The following is a 22003-nucleotide window of genomic DNA, read 5'->3' as shown; positions in this document are numbered from 1 at the left end:
CTGATAAAAAACCCCACAGAGTATCCTGCTAATGGACAGTCTGAAGCCAAGGGATGATGTCCATTTCAACGATTGTAGCTTCACCAGGGTTAGTCTTCAACACAAAGCACTCAATATCAACTGTGCTGCTGAATGGGCTTAATAGTGTAAATGTAAGATGTGTTGCATGAAAAAAGCTGTGCAGAGATGATAGTGTTGGCATTGCATGGGAAAGAAGTAGGGATGGTACATAATACTTAGGCAACTAAGAGTTTAGTTTTTCCCTGTCAGTAATTGTATCGATCTTTGGCTGCAGGCACATTCATTGCCAGTGATGGGTGAAATTACAAGTGCAGGAAGGCTAACCCCAATATAGTGTAACAAGGAGAGGATCAACCAACAATAGCACTGGCAAATGGTGGATGTTTGACAAGTACAATGTAGTCCAAAAATAAAGTGTTGGATGCATTATTCTGTGTGAACAAACAGAGAATGGCTGAGTGGAGGCAAAAACAAAATGATATCATTTTCTTTTAGATTTCTGAAATGTTTTGTTAGAACTATTACTCTGTCAAATAAGAAGTGGTGTATCATCGTCGGTCGGGTAGGAAAGTTGAACCAGCAACTTGGAGTAGCCACAGCGGTTACCACAGTTGTGGATCCACATTGGCAATAACCCCAATAACAGTGAATGTTAGTGCCGGTTGATTATGACGGTTCTTTATTTTTATTTATGTAACTTGTAATGGAAATGAATTAAATAATAGGGCCATAGGATTGTACAATACAGTAATAGACTATTGGCTGGCCCCAAAGTAAAAATAAAAATGCATACATTATTCTATTTCTCATGCCTTTCAATCACTTTGTTTGTCAATGAATTGTCTCATTATCTTTTGAATTTACTAACACAATCTGCCTCCCTTGCCTGCTGAGAAGTGCAGAAATATAATAATAATAATCCTTTCATTTGATATAGAGCTTTTCACATCTTCTAGTTGTCTCAAAGCGCTTCACAGAATATACTGTAAAGTGAATTGACTGTATATTTGTGGGCGAAACCCGACAATCAATTGCGCACAACAGTGTCCCACAGACAGTCGTGGATTGAAGTGACCAATTTTATTATTGTTTTTTTTCAGGGATTATTATTAATCCTTCAAGAAAAAATCTCTTAATTATTAAGGCGTGTGGAGTAAGGAAATTTGTCCAAGTTTCGCCCTGCCGGGAATCAAACTCAGGTCTCTCGCTTGCGAGGCGGGTGCTCTAACCACTGAGCTACAGGACTCCAGAAATGGGAAATAAACTGTGGCTAGTAATGTAGTGATGTTCGAACTCTTGGATTAACCATCAGGATTAATTCTTCTTTTCAGCTCAGCTGTTCATGCTCTGCAATAAAACATTGTCAAATTGTAGCAGTGAGTTTAACAGAAGAAAACATGGAATGAGAAAAGGCTGTTATTTTGCTCATTCCATAGTCAATAAACCTATTGTGGATCTCACTTGGTAGCTCTTGCACCTCTGAGTCAGAAGATTATGAGTTTGAACCCTACGTCAGGACATTGAGCTCACAGTCTAGGCTGACACAAGAGGGAAGTGCTGGAGGAGCGTTGCTTTGTCGAAGATGCCAATCTTTGCATGAGATGTGAAATTGAGGTCCTTTCTATTCAGGTGAATATTAACGAGCCAGTGACACTATTTGAAAAGAGAATCGAGTTCCTCTCAGTATCCTAGCCAACAATCCCCCAAATAAAATAGGTCAACGATCATGGCTGTTTGTTGGACACTGCCTTGGGCAAATTGTATGTCGCTTTTGCCTACAAATCCACAATCACTGCTCTTCACAGTAAAATCCTTTGAAGTGCTTCAAGACGACTCGATCATGCAGTAATGCTCTATACCAAATGCAAGAATAGTTATTATATCAAAGACTATAATCCTTATTTATTATTATCACTCTACCTCCTAGAGAAAATTCTTCTTAGATATTCCCCAATCTCGAAAGTTAATCAAACTAACACTCTAAACTGCTTCCCTCCACCTATTTCTACCCCTGTCCCTTCCCTGCACCCATCAGCACTGAAATACTGTGATTGTGGATGTAGTTGTCGCTCATCTCAATTAACACCACTCCTTGCATCTTCCATTAGTGTTTCAGTGATCAGTGAAACACATTATGGAATAACAAGATATTAACACCTGGATGACATCTCCATAATCATTTTCTTCATCCTATCACAGAAAGGAAAGGTGACACTACAGAATACAAACACTAAAATTTAAAACAACATTCGAACAACAGGCTGAACAAAATTGAATAATAAGCAATGTTCAGAATTTTTTTCATGGATTTTGATCAGGGTTTCCCACTCCTCAGCCCTCCCCAAAACAGATGAAAACCAACTAAAATTCCTGATTTATAGCTTAGTGATTAATTGCACAGTGCAACATCAAGTAAAGAAAATTCAACCAGGATTCCTATTGCTGACTGATATCCAGCACGCCCTACTGTAAGTGTGGATGTTGGGTAAGGATTAGAGTTAGCTGTGAATGGATGGATGAGTGCAGTATAATCTCCTGTTTAAGTGTCGTCCATTTTGGTTTCAGTCTTGTTCCCAAAACCATTTCCTGGTAAGCCATCCGATTCTGCCATTTAAAAACTTTACATCCAGAAATAAAGTTCCATTCTGGAGCAGACTTCTGTGTCTCTTATTGTCTCTTATCAGAGGTAAATAGTGTTACAGTGTAGATTTCAACCACTTTGCCAACCATCATAAGACTGCTGCACAAACCTGAAACATAATTATTATACAAATCTTTGGGGTTTATTAAATGATGGCTTAAAATGTGTTTAAAAATACCATCCCCCTCTCGACTTCAGAATAATTAGTTTGCGCAAACCCATTGAAAAGCTCTGGGGACTTTGCATCTCTACCTGAATTCCATCATAGCATCAAATGCTGAAAAATACCTTTCTGAGTTTATTCAACAACAGCTACAGCAAAACATGCATTTTATATTGTGTCCGTACATAGGATAACATCTCAGAATCGAGCCGGAACAGTATCGCATGAATAAGCCTTGGAGGCCAATTTCCAAGCTCACAAATAGCAAAGGCAGCCTCACTGAACGTGAGTAAGCTGAGACAAAAAGTATCATTCTCAAAAATGATCCCCTCTTAAGTGTGAATTTAAGCGCTTTGCGACATTACTCTGCGTAACGGGCACTATATAAATGCAAGTTGTTGTTGAATCTGAGTTAGCAGCACCTATGGCATTTCAGCCATTTTCAGGGCTACTGTTATTCAAAAGTCGGTGGGGGGAATATTTCAAAATGCAATTTAACGCTATTCCTTAAGTAGGTTAAGGAATGTGTTCTTGAATACTATACTTTTGATCCCTTTGTTATTCACATACAGATGTGAAATGAAAGGTTAGGTTCTTAGGTGAATATATGCTGAGGACAGTTTAGACTCCGGCTTATCATCAGCTTTCTGGAAGTTCATTTTTATGAGAGGAATTAGTAGGTTTTTTNGTAAAATAATGATAATAATCACATTATTACATCACAAACATGTCTCAAAGTGCTTCACAGGATTTAATGGGAAATGGAGTGACTACGTATTTATAGGCAAATGAAACAGCATAATTGCACACAACAACGTCCAACAAACAGCCATGAAATGAGTGTCCAATTTTATTTGGGAGATTGTTGGCTAGGATACTAGGAGAAACTCTCTTCTCTAAGTTCCTTTTAGGATTTTTAACTGATATAATAACAACAACAAAATTACATTTATATGGTGCTTTTCATATCAGGAGGACGTCCGAAGGCGTTGGACAGACAGAGTTTCAGACCTGGTGTGGGGGAGGGGGGAGTGCAGAGGGGAAAGCAGGGAGATCGAAAGCATGGTCGAAGAGGAGGGTCTTGAAGTGGGTCTTGAAGGTGGCGAGGGAGGGGGCGAGATGGAGGGACTGCGGGATGGAGTTCCAGAGGGTGGCTGCAGAGCGGCAGAAGGCCCGCCCGCCGGTAATGGGGCGAGCAAGGCGGGGACGTGAAGCAGGCCAGAGCCCGCTGAGCGGAGGGAGCGAACAAGATGGTAGGGGGTTAGAGATAGGTGAGGTAGGGGTGAGCAAGATGATAACTTCTTACAGTTTACTGTGTTCTCCCCACCTTACCCCCGTACCCCTGGACTTCATCTTTTGCAGATCTTTTATCTCTGCAAATTCCAATCTTGCACATGAAGCCATTTCCTGAAGCTTCAAATTTTCCAAAACTTTCCAGCTTGTATTGTGCTCTACACTCCAACTTCACCAGGCTCCATTGATTCCAAATCCCTTACAGATTGATATTAAGGTCCTTGCCCTGGTCTCCAAATTCCTTCATGGTTTTGTCTCTTCCTACCAATCCACTGTCCTCCAGCCCAGGAGTCCTTTCCTTTCTCTTTGCTCTGTCAGTTTTGATTGATGGCTTTTACCTTTATCAGAGGCCAAGTCCTCGGTTTCTATTGTCATCATTCTCTGGAACATTTTCGTAAAATCCCTGTGTTTTGCTCCTTCTCTCCCTATATGAGTAGAACCTGTTGTTAATTATATTTGTCCATGGTTAATCAAAGTTTGGTAATATCAACTTAAGTGCAACAAAACTGTGGCTGCCAGTAGCTCTACATTGTAATGCTGAACAGAATTTCAACCCACTGAGTTTTATTGAAACTGACAGACCTTTGTCCTATTTGATCTCATTCTTTCAGAAGACTTCCACCCAGTCTTCCTTCCTCCCATCGCAGCATTAATCTATTAATTAATGAGTCCAACATTCTAGCTTCTACAAGCTTCCCCAGCAACCCATTTCAGCTTGATCCACTTCACTTATCCCTTTAATGTAAAACAATGGTAAATTTACATCCAAAATTAAACTTGGGAGATGACCTGATTACTGCATTGTTTTCCCAAGCACAGGAACATCGCCCCATTTCCATTCTGTTGATTTACTGTAAAAAGTCCAGTATACGTAAGGACTATTAAATAGTTTTTTGACCGATTTTCATAGATAAATACCCACTTTTTGGCGAGAAAGTCAGTTGGTTAAAAAAGTTAAATTTTTGGGGGGTCAGCCGGGTGTCTGACACATGTGAAAACTCATCACCGTACTTAAGAATATCCAGACTAAGCTGAGATTTCCATGCATCTTGGCACTTTGGAGCCAGTTCAACCCCCAGGAGACCCCTGCTTACCTTGCCCACCCAAGTAGGATAGGTGGACATTTACAACAACAGTAACTTGCATTTATATTGCGCCCTTCACGTGAGGTAGAGTCCTGGAGCACTTGACATTGGCAGTGGTCTCCTGGGATCCTGGCCAAGAATCTGCTAGATAAATTGATCACCTCTTCATGGCTGTTTGTGGAACGTTACTGTGTGCAAATTTGCTGCACTGTTTGTTTATAAATGCACGATTACTATTTTTGACAGATTTTCTCTTGTGAAACACTTTGAGACATTTTCATGTTTCAGGCACTATATGAAATATGTTATTTTGACTGTTATAGCTTTCTTTTGGGCCCCTTGACTGGCCTGCCCCACTATCGGTGGTCGGAGTTCAGCCTCTGGTTCTCCATCCCACAGTCCCTTCACCTGCCTCCCTCCCAAGCTTCCTTCAAGGCCCTTCTCTTCGACCACACCTTTGGTCACCCTTTTACCCCTATCCCTACCCTCCACCGCTCCTGATCCCATCTCCCAGCTCGGGTCCAAATTCCTGACTGCCCAGCACCTTGAGACATCCTCCCACCTTGAAAGGTGCTTATACAAATTTTTGTTCTTCTTCAGAGGCAACTGCAGTGTAATTTTCAGTTTTGGCAAGTCGTACAATATCATATATCTATATTGTACAACTAGAGTAGAGAGTTTGGGTATTTTACCTTTTCCTTTGCAAAAAGGATGCTGTATTTAACCAATAAATCTTTAATTTCATATTTGTTCATTCCATCCTACTGTCGGCGGTTGGGTCTTCAGCCTCTCTGTCCCCACCCTCTGGAACTCCATCCCACATTCCCTTTGCCTCGCGCACTCCCTTGCCTGCTTCAAGGCACGTCTCAAGACTGTCCTCTTCGACTGTGCCTTTGGCCACCCTCCTACCCCCTCTCTTCCCTCTAGTCTCCCTGAACCCAACCGCCCCCATCCCCGCTCGGGTCCTAATCCCTGAGTGTTCAGTGCCTTGGAACATCCTCCTGACTTGAAAGGCGCTTTACAAATGTAATTTTGTATTGTATTTTATATTGTTTAAATAAAAGATAAGTAAGAAAAGACAAGTAATGCCAGTTCACAAAAGTTTTTTTCCCCTGTTTTTCTCCTTTGGAGAAAGTAGCCATGTCCAATTTAGGTAAGGGTTTTTCACTGGGAACGTGTGACCTTAAACTGGATATCTCTGCCTCTAAAGGAAGAAAAAAACTTTGCCTTACTGGATTACAAATGCTTTTAGTACTTTAATCAGCTCATGTCTCAGAAGCTGCTAATTGCTTACAACTTCACCCATAGCTGCCATCTTTGTTTTACTGTTACACTATGACCCCAAATAATAATAATAATAATTTTTGCATTTGATATAGCGCTTTTCACGTCTTCTAGACGTCCCAAAACTCTTCACAGAATATACTGTAAAGTGAATTGGCTGTATATTTGTGGGCGAACGCGGCAGCCAATTGCGCACAGCAATGTCCCACAAACAGTCATGGATTGAAAATGACCAATTTATTATTGTTGATTCAGGTTAATGCTAATTCAGGGCTGTGGCTATTCTCGACATGTCCCATTTAATGTGTAAAAAGTAAAAGTAAAAGGCATCATGTAGTAATGGGAAAGTGTGTCTGTTCTGTCCATCAACTTGCATTCCTTGCATTTGATATTATGCCTATAATGTGGCTTTCTGTAAAGTGTAGTGACTGTATATTTTTAGACAAAAGTTGTAGCCAATTTGTACACTGAGGTCCCAGAAACAGTCATGATATAAATGAATACTTTTATGTGGATGAACCCTCTCTGGTTTCTGACTTAAAGGGGAGATTGCTACCAAGTGAGCCAGGATGATACCTCTGTCAACATAGTGAACTGCAGGTTGACCCCATTATAACACATGAACTCGGATCCCATGTTATACTGAGGTTGGTGGTCTCGCATCAGGTCACCACTTTCTATGTGCTGCGCATGCATCATATGCACAGAAAATGCTGTTAATGCAGCCCCTGCACCATCACGTGTGGCGTTCCTCAGGGCTCTGCCCTTGGTCACCTCCTTTTCAACATCTACGTGCTCCCACTTGGTGACATGTATGCGGATGACACCCAACTCTATCTCTCTGCCTCCACCCTTGATTCCAGGACCACTGCTGTCCTGAGAGACTGCCTGTCGGACATCAAGCTTTCTCCAGTTGAATGTCAACAAGACCGAGGCCCTCTTGCTTGGCTCCCGTAAGGGCCTCATACCTCAGGCACTGACAGCATCATCCTTCACTCTACATCTCAGGGAGCCAATATGGAACCTCGGCGTCCTGTTCTACCCTCAACTGTACTTCATCCCCCACATCCGTGCCATAACCTGCTCCGCCTTTCTCCACCTCCGCAACATTGCCCGGCTATGCAAACTCCATGCTTGTCGGCCTCCCCAACTCCTCCCTCCACAGGCTGCAGTTCATCCAGAACTCTGCAGCCCTTGTCCTCTTCCACACCAGGCTTTGCAATCCTATCACCCCCATCCTCACCCAACTCCACTGGCTCCACATCACTCAGAGCATACAGTTCAAGATCCTGGTCCTCACCTTCAAAGCCTTCCACGGCCTTGGTCCTCCCTACCTCTGTGACCTCCTAACCCTCTACCAACCTGTCTGCTCCCTCCGCTAGGCGGGCTCTGGCCTGCTTCATGTCCTCTACCTTGCCTGTCCCACTATCAGCGGGCGGGCCTTCAGCTTCTCTGACCCCACCCTCTGGAACTCCATCCCACAGTCCATCCACCTCGCCCCCTCCCTTGCCTCCTTCATGACTCTCAAGACCCTCCTCTTCAACTGTGCCTTTGGTCTCCTTCCCTCCCTGCCCTTCACCCCTCTTTAACCCAACCACCAGCACGGGTAAGGATCCCTGACTGTCCAGCGCCTTGGGATGTCCTCCTGACGTGAAAGGCTGTATACAAATGTAATTTGTTGTTGTTGTCATTTCAACGTGCAGGAAGTGATGTCAGTGGTAGTCTGTTGACCTAGTAAATCCCTGGCTCCAGTGACCAGTCTGCCCCTCCAAGTTCTACTGATGAGCCAGGCTGGCTGGTCTGGCATCAGCTGTGCCCTAGAGTACTGCAGGTTGCCTGGCTCAGGAACTGGACTCCCCAGACCGCCACACAGCGTTAATAATTCTGACATTCCATGGCCAAACATGTCACCTTGATTCAAGGCGACCCAACTTACCTCTCCACTAGGAGGTGAGTCATTCCTTTGTCATATGACAACAGAAAGATATAAATTTGAGCCCTCAATGGGTGGGTGGAAGGTACCAGCACCCCCTGATGAGCAGCACAGCTGATACATTGGACAGAAGTGCATCTCACAATAGGAGAGCACCACTACTACTTGTGATAGTTATCGCTAAGCCACAGGATCTTCTGAAATTTTGACCTGAAAAAAGAATCATTGACTCCATTTTACCAAGTGAGAAGACTGCCATTTATTATTATTGAAAAGCTGAAGATTAGCAAGTAAGATATATGATTTACAAGTATTCTTCATGTCTATGTTTCTGGGAATTCCATCATTTATAGACAACGGAGATAAACATTTAGATTTCATCACCAGGCTCATTGATTAATTTGATGAGTTTGGTTTCAGGGCAAACACATTGTGCTGAATCCACAAAACTGCATTTAGAGTTTTTTTGTGTATTTGTTGCTCTTAAATCATCTTTTGTGTAACAAAGATAACATTTGGATCCTCCAAAGTGCAATGGATTTTTTACTTCAATTATGAGACATAAACACTCAACTAGATTTGTCATTTTGTGATCATCACAGTCATTGAGTCTGAGTAATATCTGCCTGGAATACAGGAGAAAATAGCTCTTCTTTACTGCTAAGTCTTATCTATAATTGTAAAGTTGAATGTACAGAAAAGTCAAAGAAAAATATGAAAGAAGCAGAATAAAATGAACAATTCAGAAACACTGAAAGAAGCAATTAACAAATTTGTATTATGTGGGTTATTGATGTGGTTCAGAAATTACAAAATTGAAGTAAAATTGCTTTTCCTTCTCCTCCACAGCTTGCTATTATACTTATTTTGCTCCAAAATATGTAATATAAAGACCATGATAAATTATTAATCTTGTATGTTTAATTTAATAGAATGTTTTTATGTTAAAGATATATGTTCCCTCATGTTTAGGATTGTAATGGTATAGACAGTCCCAGAGTTTATTTGAACTGCTTTCTAAAGAGATGGTATTATTTCTGTATGGATTGCATAGACTGGTTAAAATATTAATCAAACTGTGCCCAATAGTTTCTTATGCACATCAGTTTGCTCAACTGTCTGAATTTAGAATTGACTTCTTAAATTCTATTCTATATACAAACTGTTATTTCAGACTTTCGTTCTAAAATTTGGGATTTGGAATGGAAATTCCAATTAAAAATGCTACAAATAATGGTGTTAACCTATGTAACTTAGAGGTGTTGAAGGAGAAAACAAGTGTTGACAGTGTCAAAGGCAGCAGATAGATTGAGGAGGGAAGTGTAGGGAACCCCAGTCGCAGACCAATGTCATTGGTGATTTTGACTTGTCAGTGGAGTGGGATGGCCTAAAGCCATACTGGAAGCCCTGAAATATAATGGGAGAGCAAGCAACATAGTTGGAAAGTAATGAATGATGTTAATTTTTGGAGCTGAGCAACTATACAATCTCTTTAGGTTATGGGTGGCTTGGGAAGGGAAGGTTGGAAGGGTGTGGAAGGGAGGGAGGGAGGGAGGGAGGAGGGTGGTTGGTGATGAAGAAAAGAAGCTTTAGGTTTCTTTTTACTCTTCTGGAGTAGAAGAGGATTTGGCCGTGGAGAGGAGGACAATATAGGTAGAAATTTGTGACATTCATAATGCGTTCCTTGTAAAATTTAGCACAAGAAACCTTATTAAATATTGCTCTCATACTGTTCACTAATTAATGCCACTCACTTCCTTCAGATCTCAGTTTTCACCCGGATTCAGGAACATTGGTTCCATCTGGGGACGGGTAAGATCTGATGACCTGGAGACAGAATGGGTCCAGCAATAGAGGAAATGTCTTAATTCAGTCGCTGCAATCAAATGCAGATGTCAGCATGAGGGGCAGCTTTTGAGTCCATTAATTCCTTAGAAATGTTCCAATGTGAGGATGGAGGGGAGGTAGGGGGAATCATCACCAGGAAGGTGTTACAAACTGCAGCAAATTTCACCCCAGTGTTCCTTGATTATGCTGGATATGTGTTTGGTTAGGCCACTTTTATGCCACGTATGCTTTCGCTAGCATTCTGTTTAATGTACAAAGGACCACCACCCCCCCACATGCACTTAATACTTCAACTTAGTATCACTTATGACTGTCACTTCCTCCTTCAACTGCTACCTTTGTGGTGTAGTTATATTACCTAGAACCATAATGATAGACATGGTCAGAACAAGACACTGTTCTATTTTGTATGTGTAGAATGCAAAGCAACAAGCAATTAACAGCAGAGATATGGGAGAACATTTTCCTTAATGTGGCAATGGATTCCTATATAAAATTATTTCAGAAAAAATGACATTTGTGAAAAAAAATTAACCCAGTTTGTATGTGTTACTATTTTAGGTTTAATTCTAGGGTATCACTGTGATTTAATTTCTTAGAATAATTTGGAATTGATTTTACTTTGAACTACCTTCCATTTGTAAATAAACAGTCTATGCAGAAATAGAAAACAATACATTCTCTTAATTTTGGATGAATTTTTAATCGACCTTCTACACACTAATTTATTTTCCATCACTGTTCAGTTTCCTTCTCTCGTGCATTGTGTGTGACTGTATACAACTATTCTGTTTTTCTAACCCTCTTGGCTTTACCAGAGTTATCCAGTGTAATGTAGTTTGAAATGAAAATGTTTTACAATTTCATCAAAGTTTCCCCTTGTGCTCAAACCTGTTCACTTTTTCCAATGATAAATTAATAATTCTCGCAGCTGACAGGCTTTCTCTTTTCAATATTTATTTCGTTCTTATTAGATTCCCTCACTAAAGGATAACAGAAGTGTAATGGTAATGTTTATTGTTTATATTAATTGTACTATTTTTTGATTTTAAGTTACAATTTAAGGAAGGGTGTGGATCCCTTGGAAACAGAAAGATTTAAAATATAAAAATCAGCGATGCCGGATGCCACAGTGGTGATGCTGGGAGCAGGTTTCCACATGCCCGGTGAACCACATTATATGAAGAATTAGAGGGATTTGTTCTTAAGTTAAGAAGTAAAGCTAAACTAATTATATTGTGGTCTAAAGTGCAGGTTGGGCTAATAGCCCATGGGTTAGCCATGTTCTAACGCATGCAGGTGCCTTTAAATATGTTGTTAACACCCCCCCCCCCCCCCATGAAAATGACTCCAGATGATTTTGATCCTTTTCAATGGTTAATTCCACAGTATGGGCACCTGACGGCATTTGCATGTGGTTCATCCATCTATGAGCCCAACTCACATTTTACACCCCAGTAAGATGAAGAGTTAATCTGGGAGTTGCTAAGATTCTTTGTAAATGAAATGGTGTCATGTGGCTGAATATTTAAAGCACACTTAGATGTCTAACTGTTTGATATTCAAACCAGTTGTCTGTAATTTCTGTTTCTGTCCTTCTCTCTGTCTTCCTCTTCCGCACTTCTTATGTGTTTGATTCTCACAGGGGACGTGGATTACTACTGGCTGGACCATGCGTCTTGGCATAGCAGTGAGGCGTCCCCAATGTCTTTGGTGAGACATGTGGAGCCTTACCATTCAGTTTCCTTTTCATTTCACTTTCCTTTGGTTTATTTATGCCTTTGCATGTTTCTTTTCTTTTTTTTTATCCCACGCCTGTAGGGAACAGTCAAAGGGGAAAAAGAAAAACTAGTGAGCAGGCAGTATTGTCGGACTCTAACACCTTGTCTGAGAGGCAAAAGAAAATGGTGCGATTTGGTGGCCACTCATTGGAAGAGGACTTGGAATGGTCTGAGCCTCAGATTAAAGACTCTGGGGTAGATACGTGCAGTAGCACAACACTAAACGAGGAACATAACCATAGCGAGAAGGTACTAAGTCTGTATAGCCTGCATTCTACCTGCTCATTTGGTCTTTGTTTGCTCTCTGTCACTGATTTTAAAGGGACAGAACTTTCCAGAGATAAATCCGCACCTGCAAAGGTGCAGATAATAGTAAAGAAATACAAATCTGCTTGTTATTGCTGAAACAGTTAAATCTTGTTTATTTTTAGAGGCAAACAGGAATGTTCAGTTCTAAACCTGCATGATAGTCTTTTTCTAAATGTTTTGTGTTGTTATTCAGGAATATATTTATTTGTTTAAACTTCTAAACATTGATTTTTCTGAATTTATAATTAAAGATCTTCTTAAAATATCCCCTTAAAGTGACAACATAAAATTATTATAATGTATATATAAAAAAACGCAGACAGAGGAAAAGTTGGATCTGTTTTGCACAGAATTGTGTTTTTCTTTTTTCCCTTCCACTGTTGTGTATGTAAATTTATTTTGGTGCAGTGACATTTTGGTAGATGTTGTAATAGAATCTGTTCTGCTGTCTGCTTTGGTACCCGCTATTTGCTTAAACGAAATTTGCAGGATGCAGTGTCAGTGGTGGTTTTTGGTGTGACAGGGTGGTGGATGTTACTGCGCAGTCTTGCCCTTGCCTGCTTTTTACTGCGCATGAACATAAGCATGAACTGAAACAACTGGCTCTTGTAATTACACAAGCTTCGCCTACAAAATATACAGTCAATTCATTTTACAACATATTCTGTGAAATGCTTTGAGACGTCTCAAAGACGCGATAAGGCGCTATATCAAAATCAAAAAAGGCAATGTGGAAATCTCTTCCAGTTTATGAAAATCCCCCAAAGTTGAAATCATCCCAATACTACTTTCAAGCTAAATGTGGGCTTGAGTTGAATTCGGAAGCCGAAATTAATAAATAAACCAAAAGGTTTGTGTAATTGCAATTTTGTTCTAAATGTGGAAGGAAATGACAAAGGTGAATTTTGAAATAATGAACTACTCGAGCGTGCTAGGAGTGTCTGGATATTAAAGACCCATATGTTAATCTTTGATCTCATAGCATCCCGTGACGTGGCAACCTTCCAAAGATGGAGATCGCCTTATTGGTCGGATTCTGTTAAATAAACGTCTCAAAGATGGTAGTGTGCCTCGTGACTCTGGAGCATTGCTGGGACTGAAGGTAGGTTTAAATCCTATTACACTACCACACAGCGACAACCTGCGAACCTGAAAACGGACAACACTTGCACATTTTTTCTTAAGCCGTTTAAAAAAACAAATGCACAATAAATGCATTCTTGTCTCTCTGTTTTACCTCTGATTTAAATGTATGTTTCCTTTAACTAATGGAATGTCTGCTAAACCCTGACATTTACTTCAAACACATAACCAGTATCTTAGTGGTGAACAGTTCAGCTTCAGACCCACTTTCATTCGTATACTGAGTGATACTAACTGTAGTCCTGTGGAAATTGTGCTACATTGTGCTCTGTGCCTTTGGCTACCCTCTCTGCCCTCCACTCTCCCTGATCCCAACGCCCCCCTGCTCGGGACCTAATCCCTGACTGTTCAGCGCCTTGGGACATCCTCCCGATGAGAAAGGCGCTTTACAAATATAATTTTGCATTGTATTGTACATCTGCCCTTTTGAACAAATCGTCCCTTTGCTTCTCAACTCAGCAAATAAATTGTTTCGCATTCTAATAACTCACTGGTTGTAACTGAGGAATTGCCTCACAGAACTCATTTGTTAATAACAGCACATAGAGATCAAATTACAGTATTCCTATTTTAGTTTGGAGCAGTATTGAAGAAGAGAAATCTTCAGGGAGCACATTCGTGGTGCTGAGGTTGTGGGGATCGGAGGAGAGCAGGGAAATGATGACTTTGGTGTAATGGTTGCACTTGAGGATTTCTCTGCTTTGTTACTGCTTCTCGCTCACTAAAATCAGCATTGTGTTTGCAGCTGAAGACAGGATACCAATTAAATATCCAATGAAGGAGCACTTAAATGCTTTCTCCAGAATTACAAGTCAAGTCTGAAATCCAAATTGGTAGTGATTTTGTTTTAAAAAAACGCAAAAAAGGATCGAGTGGAATTTGGGGGGTGTTTACTAGCACAGCGTTAGAATTCCTCAATTGGTGAGACTTTATTATGTGAACTTTATGACAAAGAATGCATTATGAATGATGCAAATTTCACATTGGAATGTGATAAGCTGGTGTCCAAAGTTATTCACTGTTTATTTCTTGGAGCAAATAACAGCATAAAACAAACTGTTTTGCATCAATTTGTAACCAAGTGGTGACTATCCTTGGGCAAGGCGGGGGGAGGTAAACTGGGTAAGCTGAGCTGCCGAGGTTGGTAATAGAATGTCAGAATCAAGTCAACCCTATGTGATGATCTCAGTATCCAGTTTCTGAGCCAGGACACTGCTGATGGCAGACCAGCCAGCTTGGCTCATAAGCAGGACCAGTCACTAGATTTAGGGATTCATTCCACGCTCCTGTTAACATTGCAAGCCAAAGGCTTAGCATAATGCTCACAGAATTCTCCCAATGCAAAGAATAATAGAGAACATCCAATTTCAGAGGATTAACATCTTTCTCCTTGAATCATTTACAGTATGTAAAAAATATAAATCACTCCAGAAATATTGTATTTAGGTTTTTAAACTACATAATAGTAAAAAAAATTATAGAGCACCTTTCCAGTAAAATTTAATGTCTCAAAGTGTTATACAAAATATAACTAATAATAATAATAATTGCATTTGATATAGTGCTTTATCACATTGTCAAACATCTCAAAGGGCTTCTCAAGAATTTACTGTAAAGTATACTGACCATGGTGTAGGTGAATGCAGCCGCCAATTTGCACACAGCAATGTTCCATAGATTGCCCAAGAAGTGCATGACCGATTTCATAGGCCTACGATATACATATTAAGAACGAGAACTTATTTAATTGATGTGAAATGGAATCAGTGTTATATAGGCAAACGTGGCAGCTGATCGGCACCATAAATCCCATTCGCCCCAATGAGATGAACAGCCATTTACAATGCAGCTGCGTTAAAACACTGTGTTTGGGATCCATAAGTTCCCGAACCAAGTTATAAAGAGGCTCAATAGTGGGCTTTAATGTGCCTACGTACAGCCGACTTCTGAAATGTTAGACCGTATGCTTGTGCAAAGCAGGAAGTGATGTCAATGGCTATCTAATGACTGGAAGTCAGCCATATTAGTGGGAAAACCTGGCAGGTGACAGGAAGTGATCAGACAGGCTGAGCACATTTGCAATGAAAGAGGTCCACAGTGTGACCCCATTATAAGTAAATTAGTGTTCCACTGCATTGTAGTGGGATGTATTTGGATGATCAGTGGTATATAAACCAGGGTATTTGAAAGAATGACTCTGTCTTTCCTTGAAATAGCAATTGAAATTTACTTGAAATAACCCTGACCTTTGAATCCCGAGGCGACAGAACTAAACAATGAAAGAATGGGATTATCAGGGCATAATAAAATTGTATAGCATATAGAATATTAATAATTAAAAACACTTTAAAATCCTCATCAAGCCCAGCTTTCCCGTGTGTCTGAGGCCAGGTCTGCTGGCTCACTCCTGGTTTTGTGATCTGCTGAAACAATTACTGATGTATTCACATCTGTTCCAATCTGCTTGGCAGCTCAGCAGAGTCAGATGAGGTTATACTGATATTATATTTCACTGCTGATGCCCTGCTCATGAGCTCCTCTGAGTTCACCCAAACCTCATTACACAGTGTCAGTGGGTTGAGAATATAAACTGTTTCACTGCTGCTACTTGAAGACTTAGCTGCAGTGCCTTTCAGTGCACAGAAAAATGTGCCGAATAAGGAGCTTTGTGTTGTATATGAGGCCACGTCTGCCTGTTCTTCAGATTAAAGACCCTATGACACTCAGGAAGAGAAAATATTTTCTCTTGGTGTGACAAACCTCTGAATAAATTGGCCATTCACCTCATAGCTGTTTCTGGGACATTACTGATGCAAATGGCTGCCGTGTTTGCCTCCCAAAAAAACTATCCCTGACGGTAATTACCTGTGAAGCTCTAAGAATTATGACATGTAGAAGTGCTATGCAATTTTTTTACTTTAAACTTCATGAACCTCTTTGTAGCAGTGCCGGAGAAGTATTGAATTGTTTGGGGAGGGCATCCTTTAGATGAGCCATTAAACTGTGCTCCTAAAAGAAGTTGCTAAATGCTGGTACTTTCTTTTAACCCACAAATTAAGCTAGCATTGTGTTAGACATGCAAAACCAGTAAAGACTTTTAAAGCATTCCTTTTCACAATTTTTCTCAGATGCTACTTAAGCAAATAAAACCAAATACCTCCCACAAAAAGTACATTGACGTTTACACTGTGTGGAAAATGTAATAAAACATTATTCTGTAGAAAACTGACAGCAGGTTTAAGGTTCAGAACGAATCGAGTGGCTGAGGCAATATTGCACAACTTGGGAGTTGCACCTGACTGATTTACAAACCTCAGCACAACTCAAAATTGAATCACTGCTTTAAACTCACTGCCAGTTTTCTGTTATTCGTTTTATAGTATGTAGCTTATTTGTATTAAATATGCTTTGAGATTGGAATTCCTTTTGCATCATAAGCGTAAACACTCAAAGCCACTACCGATAGTTGCAGCAGGAATATCTTGCTTTTTTTCACACGATCACAAGAGAGGTTTGGTTGAAGAAGACCCTTCGAGCCATTTGATCTTATCCTTCCAGAATTCCCACCCTACTGTCCTCAAATGGAATGTTACAGCATGGAAATAGGCCATTAGGTCATTTCTTAGAGTTTATACTGTACCTGAGCCTCCACCTCTCTTAATCGTCTCTCCCAAACCTTTCTATTTTCTTTTCCCTCATGTATGCATGACATTTCTTCTTAAATACATTTAAGAGGTTTATGCCATCACAGCACCAAGCTGTTTTATTTAATGCGTTCAATGTATTTATTTACCCTCTGGGTAAAGATATACTTCATGGAATGAAATATCCCTTTGCAATCCTAAACCTAAGCCCTCTGTATCCAAAAGTATTATCATTGGTGCGCTGTGGAGGCACAGTGACATCAGTGATTTTGTGGTGAAGTTGATTATAATGTAGGGCCTGCAGCTATCTGGCAAAACACAATGGCCACTCTAGTTTATTTCAACCTAGAATTCCACGGAAGTTACCTCTTCATAGAGTGATACAACAAGGACAAGGGTCACACAAGCCTCCATCCCTCCTATTCCCATCATGTACACCCCTTTAGTCACCTTCTTCCTCGTGTATGCATCTTCATTCTGAGTACATATTCCCAGGTGTAAATAAATAAAATAACTCATCCAGGCATTTAATCTAGTGCCTTCATTAGGACTCCTGTAGCTCATCGGTTAGAGCACTCGCCTCGCAAGCGAGAGACCTGGGTTTGATTCCCGGCAGGGTGAAACCTTGGGCAAGTTTCCTTATTCCACATGCCTGATAATAATCCCTCAAGAAAAAAACCCAATAATAATTTGGTCACTCAATCCACGATTGTTTGCGGGACACTGCTGTGCGTAATTGGCTGCCGCGTTTTACCCATAAAATACACAGACAATTCACTTTACAGTATATTCTGTGAATATCAGATGCAAGGAATATTATTTTATATTTATTATTTTCATGTCGGGAGAACATCTGATAGCGCTTTACAGGACATACTGCAAAGTGCGTCTTTTGTAAGCGAACTATGAGATACTGTGTAAATATTGTAAGACATCTTGAAGAAATTTCTCTAATCAGATCATTACATTTCCTACATTTACCCTAATGCTTATTAATGATGGTATTTAAAACTGGATTAACTTTTTCACATTACCACTTCATTGCTCATATGCAATTGTTTTAATAGACTGGCTAAACCACTGTGATAAGTAAGCCTTTAGCACTAGATAAACCACAAATTTATAGATATTAGATCGTGTTTCGTTCATCAGCTGTTTGCCTTCATTTAGTTTTATCTCTTAGCCAAATATAGCCATTTCAAGTAATATTAAAAAATACATGAAATGTGGAATTTTTCTCACCAATGTTTTATTCTCTTAAAGAGATAAATTAAGATCACCTAAAATCCAGAGGGCCAATTTTTCATTTCACATTATTATAATGATAATAATAATCCTTGCATTTGATATAGCACCTTATCACATCTTCGAGATGTTTCAAAGCGCTTCACAGAATATACTGTAAAATGAATTCACTGTATATTTTGTGGCCAAAACCTCATTGTTGAAAGATTTTTAAAAATATTTTTGCAGATTGTTCCAGAGATTTACCTCTATAAATTTTATGCAAATATCCCTTTTCGGGGTGGAGGGGATGTCCTGGGGATGTCCTGTTTTAAAATAATTCTCTTGAATTAAACTTACTGAGAAATGTTTTTTTCTTAATTAGGATTTCAGAAACCACTGTAAAGCTTTCATTTGATCTACTCTGAGGCTCTTTTGCATCCTGATGTAATCCTGTGAATTTTACAAGATTTTTAAAAATTATTAATAAGTTTCTTCTTTCTTATGCTTCTTGGCATAAATTTGCTGCATAATTCTCTTTGTACATTGTTTGGCTTGTTGTGTTACGTGACGTAAGACAGGAGCTGGAAGGTTCCTGAAAGATTTCAATTTGAGGGTGAAAAATGTCTTTTTGCTGGGAAAAAATACCTCACTGTTTCTATTTCCTTTCTAATTGTATTTGTTTTTGCTGTATGTGTAATCCTGCTGTTAATTGCTTTCTGAAAACTGAAAACTGAAGGGATTTTTATGTTCACCCTCAATTCATGAAAGGGATCATTTGCACTTTGTGATTTTAGGATCGCTACTTAACACAATGACCCTTTTTTTGTGAGGGGAGGGAAAGAACTAAAATTCCAGTGTAATTCCGAACAGCATTTTTTTTTAGAACTCGCACATCAGAAGCTGATTGAGGATGTAACAGGTCAAGCTTTATTGGTAGTGCATTACCATTATGCTGTAGTAGTGCCACTGTCAACAATACTAATACAGCTTAGTGCTGGGCTAAATGGCTCATAATTTCCCATGATCTTATGAGTGCAACTTCTGTTGGATGATCTTAGTCATGTTTGCAGTCCTGTATCCATCTTGGTGTGAACATGGCATCTAACTGACATCATAAACGATAGGATAAATCAGGTTTGCACTGTGTGATCTGGAAGCGAATCATGTTGGAGAAGGACTAGCTGAGCCACATTGAGAAGTGTTTCATTCCAGATTGATTCACACTCCCACAATACATTTAATTTTAAACTTACAAAACACACAGTCACTAAACTTTACAGTATATCCTCTAAAGTGTTTTGCGAAGTCCTCCTGATGTGAAATGGGTTAAATATAAGAATTATTATAATATGCATATATAGACCATAGCTGTCAGGTTCGACTCACAACTGTCCTCCTTCCCCACATCTGGTCCCTGACTAGGACCGCCTTCCTCCACCTTCGTGACATTGCTCGCCTCCGACCATACCTTACCCCAAATACATTCGTCACCTCCAGACTCGACTTTTCAAATGCTCCCTTTGCTGGTCTCCCCAGCTCCACCATTGCACAAGATCCAGCTAATCCAAAACTCCGCCACCCACATACTCACCCGTACTAAACTCTGTTCACCCAACAGACCAGTCCTACCCAGGCTCCCTATTGTCGAACGGATCGATTTGAAGATCCTCACATTGTTTTAAATCCCTTCATGCCCTGGCAGTCCTGGTAACTCCCTACCCCCAACCCACTATCCGCTGCCTCCTCTCGATTGGCTCCAGCCTTCTGCATGTCCCTCATGCCCTCCGTTCCACCATCAGTGGCCGTGCTTTCAGCCACTATGCCCCAAAACTCTGGAATACTCTTCCTCTATCCCTCAGTCTTGCCCTTCCTTCCCCATCTTCAGGTTGCGCCTGCAGACCTTCCTCTTCGACTATGCCTGTGGTCACCTTCCCATCCCCCTGCTAGACATCATGCTCGACCACTGTCAAGTGTTCTGGGACGTTATCCTGCATGAGGGTGGGCATTATATAAATGCAAGTTGTTGTTATATGAACTGTCTAATCTTGGATCAACAAGCAATCCTTGAACATTGTCAGTTGGTCCATTAGAGCTTTTGAATGTCAAAAAAGAGTTTTGTGAATTTAACAACCAATGTGCTACCAATTGGCGGTAATCATGTTTATCCCAATTCGATTAAGTCAATAGTGTCCTGCTTTCACGTTTAAGTCTGGCTGGATGAGTGTGGCACCGAACCCCCAAATTCCAGTGCAATACAGGGAAATGTTAATAACCATCACCCAATATTGCTATTAAATAGGAGTGGATAATATTAAATTAATATTAATTTGGAGGAACATGTAATGTATTACATTATGGATCCTTAGAGGATGAGTCATTTAGCAAACTATGGGTGCAAATAATGCTAGATCCCATCTGACTACTACAGTAAATGATTGCTTCTAATATTCCACTTAGACTTATATTTCTCACAGATCCTAGGATAGGTTCAAAGAAAGAACTTCATCCCTTTTGATTCAATTGCACCAGAACCCATCTGTCTGCCCAGGTGGACATTAAAAATTCCATAGGCAAAATACTGCACATGCTGGAAATCTGAAATAAAAACAGAAGTCACTGGGAGCACTCAGCAGGTCAGGCAGGAAATCCAGTACCCATGATTAAGGGAATCCAGTAACCTGACTTCAACAACAACTACTACTTGCATTTATATAGCGCTCTTCACACGGGGTGGTGTTCTGGAGTGACCAATTTTCTTGGTAACCCATTCTAGATAAGAGTGAATCCTCTCTGACTATTCCACTCAATAAAATGATAGTAAAACTGCACATGTAATTGAAATATTACATTCAAAGCACATTTAAACTAACCACATTCAAACTTTCTCTTCTGCCACCTTTTAGCTATACTGTTGTGGTATAAATGGTATAGATGTTTGTGAGTCCAGTGACATGGTGTATTAGAAAAATCTGCTTGAGAATGCAAAGTAAATCTATAAGGGGTTTCAGTGATGCGGTTTGTTCTAAACAGAAATGCTGTGTCATAGAATAATATGGGGTGGGAGACAGAGTCTGCAGATAGATAATAGATATATTTAAATTAAGTTGATATTAAATGAAGTATCTGCACACTTTTTCTTCTGAACAGGTTGTGGGGGGAAAGATGACTGAGACTGGGAGACTCTGTGCATTCATTACCAAGGTGAAGAAAGGAAGTTTAGCGGACACCGTGGGACATCTCAGACCAGGTGCCCTCTTTCTGATCCTTTATGGTCTTCTATTATCACCCATTCTTATAATTCAGGTTTCTCTAGCATTTGTAATCAGGGTTTTCCCAACAGTGCTTTGCAGTGAAACTTTGTAAAATCTGCCCAGTATATTCCATTGAAATTAACCACTAGGGAAGGAACAGTATTATAGAGCCAGACTTTTTTTGAAAATGTTCAAACCAAGAAACCATTTTGAAACTGCAAGCCCTCTATTTTGAATTTGAGTTGACTATTCTTTGATTTGGGTGGGTTTTCTAAGTAATCTGATCTATTGGAATTGGTTTCTTATCAGAAAGTAGAGACGAAGCACAACAAATGTCTATGCTGGTATTATCTCTTCCAATGTAACATTTTCCATATTCC

General features: G+C 40.1%; 1 protein-coding gene across 4 annotated transcripts in view; it reads left to right on the top strand.

The window, feature by feature from the left end:
• Positions 1-22003, top strand: part of rims2a (regulating synaptic membrane exocytosis 2a) — a 390995-nt gene that overhangs the window by 161071 nt on the left and 207921 nt on the right. For 3 of the 4 annotated variants that reach the window (XM_042332190.1, XM_042332192.1, XM_042332191.1), the window contains exons 3-5: positions 11914-11981; positions 13341-13460; positions 21520-21619. In XM_042332190.1, coding sequence (XP_042188124.1) covers positions 11914-11981; positions 13341-13460; positions 21520-21619 — 288 coding nt within the window. Of the gene's footprint in view, positions 1-11913; positions 11982-12089; positions 12299-13340; positions 13461-21519; positions 21620-22003 lie in introns of all 4 variants that reach the window. The other variant, XM_042332189.1, reaches the window with a different exon arrangement.

The sequence above is a fragment of the Callorhinchus milii genome, unplaced genomic scaffold, assembly GCF_018977255.1.
Source record: "Callorhinchus milii isolate IMCB2004 unplaced genomic scaffold, IMCB_Cmil_1.0 Scaffold2, whole genome shotgun sequence".
Taxonomy (NCBI): domain Eukaryota; kingdom Metazoa; phylum Chordata; class Chondrichthyes; order Chimaeriformes; family Callorhinchidae; genus Callorhinchus; species Callorhinchus milii.
The sequence above is the reverse complement of the archived record's forward strand: the minus strand, read 5'-3'. Positions and strand labels throughout refer to the sequence as shown.